Here is a 6,000-nt window from a genome sequence, read left to right as displayed (position 1 = left end):
TGGCCTGGACAGAGTCTTCAGGTGGTGTCCCCTGCTTTGCAAAGAATAGTCAGACTGATGAGTGACTCCATACGTCCCAAAAGCTTTCCTGCATGGCTACCTGTAAGCACTCAACTCTGGTCAGGTCCCTATGTGGTCCACCTCACTCAGAACACCCATGCTCCTTCCTGTTCCCTCATCATGGGATGATGAATGCCTGAGCTGGTTTCCCCAGCCCACTGCACTCACAACCAGCTCTTGCCACTGCTCACCATGGCTGACAAATGGTATAGGACAACAGGACCTCTAAAAGCAGCAACCTCAGCAACTAATTCAACTTTTCCCATCTCATTTTTTTGGGTGTCCTGCAGACAGTCCATGGGTGTGGCAGAGCCAGAGCCCTGCTCCACACAGCCCCAGCTTGGCACTGTCTCCACGGGCCAGTTCTGCTTAATCTGCCAGTGCTGTGCTGCACCCACATCAAATCAGCACTGGGGCAGCATAAGGACAGGGAGCCTCCCATCTCTGCCTCCTGCCAGTGCTGCAGGGCTCCTGAAGCAGACCTGCCCGTTCCTCTGGTCTCTATCTTCCCACAGGGCTGATTTAGTGCAAAGTTCCATGTAAGGATTGGACTTAAAACCTACATGAGAATTATACTAAAAACTGGCCTCTCATTACCCAGGAGCTTTGAGGAGGTGGCAGAACTTCTGTGCATCTCTGGTGGACAAGGGCAGGGAGACCCTTCACATTTTCAATGGAAGGAAAGACAGCGGGGAACTTCTTTACTAGAGGGGTAGCCTTGTGGTTGCCCTGTCCTGTAAAACATCAGGCAGCTGCCAAAGCTAAGCCCTTTCTCCACCTCAAGCTGAACCTACAGACAGGTTGTTCTGGTTTGAAAGCAAAACCAGTGAGAGACTCCAAGTCAGAAATACAATTTATTAGGAAAAGGGAAAAAACAAACAAAACATGCAATAATACAAAAGAAAAACCACTGATTCAGAATACAACCTGACACCCTGTTGGTCAGGGTGTTGGTAGCAGTCCAATTGGAATGATGGCTGCAGTCTTCCTGGAGTGGCAGATGTGGTTCTGTTGGAGCAGTGATCCTGTAGAAGAGTGTAGTTTTCCTCTGAAAATCCAGTGGAAAAGGCAGCTGTTCCTCTGAGAATCCAGTGGAAAGGCTGATCTGGTGTCCCAAAAACTCAGATTATATCCAGTTAAGAATCCTTGGCTCCTCCATCTGGGCGGGGCATCTCACAATGGGATGCTGTAATTTTTATCAGTCATGCAGTGACATTCAATAGCCCATTAACAGCTGATGTCTCCCCAGAGGGAGGATTGGTTTGTGGAAGAGAACTGCCCAATTAACAGAAGATAACTGTCAGACCTCTAACAGATGGCAAATAGAATACACATTGCCTTGCAATCTAGGACACAGGTCCAAAATCCACCTGTGATCCACATCTGCCCAGCCTTTTCAGGAGCTGAGGTGGCACATGGGCAACAGACATGAGGGCATGGTGTCTATCAGCTGCCATGAGCAGAATTGCTTTTACCATTTCTGTTTGCAGGCATAGCAAAAAGTTCTTGTAAGGGTCTGTGAAAAGGAGACTCAAACCAGCCAGAAGTCCAACAGCACAAGCAAGAGCACCCAGCACTGTAGGAGTGCTGGCCCCATTGGAACACATCAGTCTCTCATAACCAGCAGCAGGTAATGGACAAGCCACTGGTGCCTCTTCTCAAGGAGCTGTGTCCCAGGCCTCTAGCACTGGGTCCAACTGCACTGCTCATAGAAGGCAAGAACAAACCACAAGCTTGTTCCAAGGCCAGCTGCTGCTCTGGCCATCGCTTCTTTAACTGATCCAGGTGTCAGGTCATGGTGACTGCAGGAGTGAGCCTGAGTCTTGGAGCCTGAGCTGAAGCACTCAGTTTGTGGCCTTTTCTGATTTGGCAAAAATCAGCTCATTTCACAGAAAAGCTTTTGGGAACACTCAGAAATTGGGCTGCAGACATCCCCCTAGGAAAGGGCTGTGTGAGGTTACAATGTTCACGGTCTTCCTTCTGCGCTCCATTGCCCTACAGCCCACCTACAACACTTCTTCCAGCCAGACTGGTGGGAAAACTCAGTGGTATGGCCAGCATATGTGACCTAAACTGCTGGTGTGACAGAGCAGCCCTCACTGGCTTTGTCTGAAGTGCAGCAGCTTTTCCTAGTCTGACAAGACAGTGACCACCCCCAAAGCACCAGCAACACAATCCAGAGCCTGGGCTCATTCCTGTGTGGCTGAAGTAGCACAGCTGGCAACTGCCCTGCAGCTCGACACTGTGCAACCAGCACGAGTCTCGACCACCAACAGATTGCTCCCAGTGGTTTCTTGGACTACCAGCAAGGAAAGATGAGAGAATGCTCCAGTCTGAACATAAAAATGTCCCCATCAGGTCAGCCTAACAGCCCAATTAATTACATCTCCATCAGCAGAGACCCCGCGGGAGGCCATGCAGAGGATGCCAGTGTGGCCACCTCCTGTAGTCCACCTGCAGCACTCCCAGCTGCTGAAGAAGGGACACAAGCAGAATATCCCTCTTACTCTCCAACTGCCCATAAACTTCTCCCATACCTTTATGACCCTGAAAGGCTCCAGAAGATATGTGTAAAGCAGTATTGTCTTGTACCTGTTTCAAACCATTCTCTTCCAAGATTCATTAAGTGTCCTTTGGTAGTTGCCTGAGAATTAAGAACAACAGAACCAGCCCAAAGCATGGTTGCCAAGTGCTTACTTCATGCTGATTCTCAAATCTTACTCAAGAGCACTGACATTCAGGCTGAAATGTGCAGCCCCACGCAGATGTAATCATGCTGCAGAAATTCACAAAAAAGACACTTCATAAAAGATACAGCCATGAAGATTGTATTTATTACTATTAGAACAGAGGAAAAGCTACTTTACTGATTGGTATTTACAAATCTGTTGGCAAAGACAATAATATCCAGTGTCTCTTATGAGCATGTTTTACAACCCTTGCCAGAATCATTCACTTTTATTAGCAGCAAATGCCTATGGTTTGATTGACTGCCACTGGCAGAGTGCAAGAAGTAACATGGATCACCACTGCAGTGGCTGCAGGCAAAGCCTGACACAGGCACCTGCAGCCCGAAGAGGAGGGCAGGTCCCACGTGGGTGCTTCAGCCCTTGGCAGGCAACAGGACAGCCCTGAGCTTGTTCAGCAATTCAAATCTCAGGACAGCATGTCAGAGCTGGTAACCTCTGCCTGTCTCTACACTTCTGGGGGAGTAGCTTCACATGTGAAGAACAAGCTGTTCAGCACTACAGAAGGACAGAACAAGGTGAGAGGCATCAAAGCATGGAGATGGGTGTGTACGTGAAACAAATGCTGGCACATTTCGTGGGCATGCTTGACAGAGCTTATCTTGACATGGGAGCAAGATTTCCTGGACCACAGGATCATCTGGTATGAGGAACCTTTATTCAGCTGGGCACAAACTGAATTTCTGCTCTGGAGTTCATTCAAACTCATCTGAACATAGGCTCTGGGAACCCTCTTAGAAAGACTCTGCACATGGCACCTCACGCCCACACTGGTATTGATTCAGGCATCAGCTCTAAACCTCACTGTCGGCAGGGCTCAGCTCCCCACTGCAGTCTGGAGAGGATGATCCCAGGTCCTCACTGGAAAGGGAGGGGGATACAGAAATACAAATGCAACCTTGCATGATACTGGCAGACTTTGTACTGCAACAGTAATCCCAAAACACACTTTTTTGCAGCAGACCTGCCTCCAGCAAGGAAAACACCTCAAAGGAAGAGCATGGATACCACAGTTGACTACAGGCAGTACCAGCATTTCTCAAGCACACAGCACTGCTGCTGCTCTGCCTGGAAGGGTGTACCTCAGCACAGGAGCACTTCTGACTGTTGTGGGCTTTCTTTAGACCTGGGCTGAGCCTGAAGGGTGTATCAAATTGGTATTTAGTTCCTGTCAGAGTAGTTCTGGGAAGGATGTGGTATTAGGAAGGGGGGTGCGAGGAGCTGGAGCTGTGAAGGCTGCTCTGAGCATAGGCTCAGGAGCTCCTCAGCAAAGCTGGTGTCAGCTCATGCTGTCTGTAGCAAACAGGAGCTGCAGGGCCACTGGGGTCACTGCTCCAGAAGATATGGCCCTCATTAAGAGGATGCCAAAGTAGTTGTTTACCTGTTTGTTGTTAGGTGTGTGGCCTTCCTGTTGTACCCACCCACACCTGTTTGGTGTGGGGGGGTACTCAGCACAGGACTGGTCTTACATGCTGCTGCACAGCTCTACAGTTCTTGAACCTCTGCACTTTCACAGTCCTCTATCAACAGCACTGTGGGATGTCAGAACAACTCTGACACCTCCAGCCAACAGTCTGCAGAGGTGAACAAGGCTGGCCCCATAGTAGTAGGATTATTCCTGATGAGGCAGCATCTTCCCTCGGATCAGATCTTGCCACAGCACAGGAGTGATGTTTTCCTACCTCAAGCCAACTCTGCCTCCAGAAGGGAAATGAAGAGTCTCACTGCCCCATGTAGCAGTTCCTCACACATGTCACAGCCCTTTCACTGAGCACCCAATCTTGTGGCTCTCAGGAAGAGGATTGTACACTGAAAGGCCAGGAACTGCTAAACCTGACCTGGCATGCCCAAGGATTTCCTGGTGCTGACAGAACCAAGCCTTCCAGAAATGTCCAGTCCTTGTGATCATACATTGGGAGATGCTGAAGGGCTAACCCAGGGCATGACAACAGTAAGGACAATGGAAGAAACCTAAGTGGAGAGGAGAAGATTTAATCTAGCAACTCCTCAGAGCAATGTTTTGCAGCATGGGGCCAGTGGCTCAAACCAGCCCTTTGATGAAGCTCGTGTCCAAGTGTACTATCAGCATGCGGAGAAAGGACATTTCTTTGCGTGTGTTCTCAAAGATAATGCGAGGGTCGTCGGACTGGCAGCGCAGGCAGTTGGGGGCCATCACCATGGCCAGGTTATTCACATCCATCTTTGTTCTGCCCACATTTGATGGCTGAGCAAAGATCTGCAGATAGCAAGAACACATTCAGATGGAGCAGTGGGAAAGGGCAAGGAAGTCCAAACACATAGCCCAAGAAAAGGTGTAAGGAGAGCAGACATAAAGCCTGCCTTAAGGACAGTGCCCCAAGTGTCACACCTCCACAGGGAAGAACACTGTGCTCTGACACAACCAACAGAGCAGCAGCCTTGGCAGACAGGAAACCAACCCCAGGCTCTACAAGATCAGGTTCAGGGTTTATTGCTCCCATAAGGAACAAGGCCAGCAAACACCCCTCCATCAATCCCACCTTAAGTACAGATAAGAGGTCTTAAAATTGTGCTGATGGTCCCATCACAGCTGTCCCACTAACTGTGCCTCACATGCTCCTGGCCCCAGTGCAGGGCTGTGGGGGCTGCCTACCTGCAGGAAGTGTATGAGGTAACACAGCACCAGTCTGTTGAGCTCCGGCAAAAGCTGCACCACAGCCACGGCAGCATCGGGGTTCTCATAGTTGCTGATACACTCTTGGTAGAACTGCTGGGGGATCACAGGCTCCTCCAGCTCCCGATACCACAGCTTGAGGAGAGAGGCTGGGCAGAAAGCAGGTGCATGAGAACAGCTCTGGTCACTTCCCCACCCCCTTCAGGGGCAAACTTGGCAGTGAGAGAGATGGCAGAGAAGGGATTTCTGTGCTTGTGCTGCTTCACCTTAATTCAGTCTTGGCTCTGAAATGCTCAGGGACTCAAGCAGACCAGTTAGTGGCAAATACTGGCTGCTACCTACCTGCTCCTCTAGGAAGCAGCTCTGGGGCTGCCTAAAGAAGAGGACAAGGAGACCTGAAAGACTTCCACCACTCTGCCCAGCTTGCACAGCCTTACTACATCAGAGACAGAGATTTCTCCCCACACCCAGTGTTTCCTCTATGGGCAGTGTTTGGAAAGGCAGTGAAAAGACACAGAACAAAATCCCGGTCAGTGCAGA

General features: G+C 50.0%; 1 protein-coding gene across 1 annotated transcript in view; it reads right to left on the bottom strand.

The window, feature by feature from the left end:
• Nucleotides 1–901: 901 nt before the first annotated feature.
• The window catches only part of LOC129127605 (rho GTPase-activating protein 39-like), a 56,947-nt gene continuing 51,848 nt past the window's right edge, over nucleotides 902–6,000 (bottom strand). The window contains exons 9-10 of the mRNA XM_054644366.2: nucleotides 5,440–5,609; nucleotides 902–5,043 (exon numbers count right to left, since the gene is read on the bottom strand). Coding sequence (XP_054500341.1) covers nucleotides 4,849–5,043; nucleotides 5,440–5,609 — 365 coding nt within the window. The 3' untranslated portion in view covers nucleotides 902–4,848. The remainder of the gene's footprint in view (nucleotides 5,044–5,439; nucleotides 5,610–6,000) is intronic.

Source organism: Agelaius phoeniceus, chromosome 17 (assembly GCF_051311805.1).
Source record: "Agelaius phoeniceus isolate bAgePho1 chromosome 17, bAgePho1.hap1, whole genome shotgun sequence".
In the NCBI taxonomy this organism is placed as follows: domain Eukaryota; kingdom Metazoa; phylum Chordata; class Aves; order Passeriformes; family Icteridae; genus Agelaius; species Agelaius phoeniceus.
The sequence above is the reverse complement of the archived record's forward strand: the minus strand, read 5'-3'. Positions and strand labels throughout refer to the sequence as shown.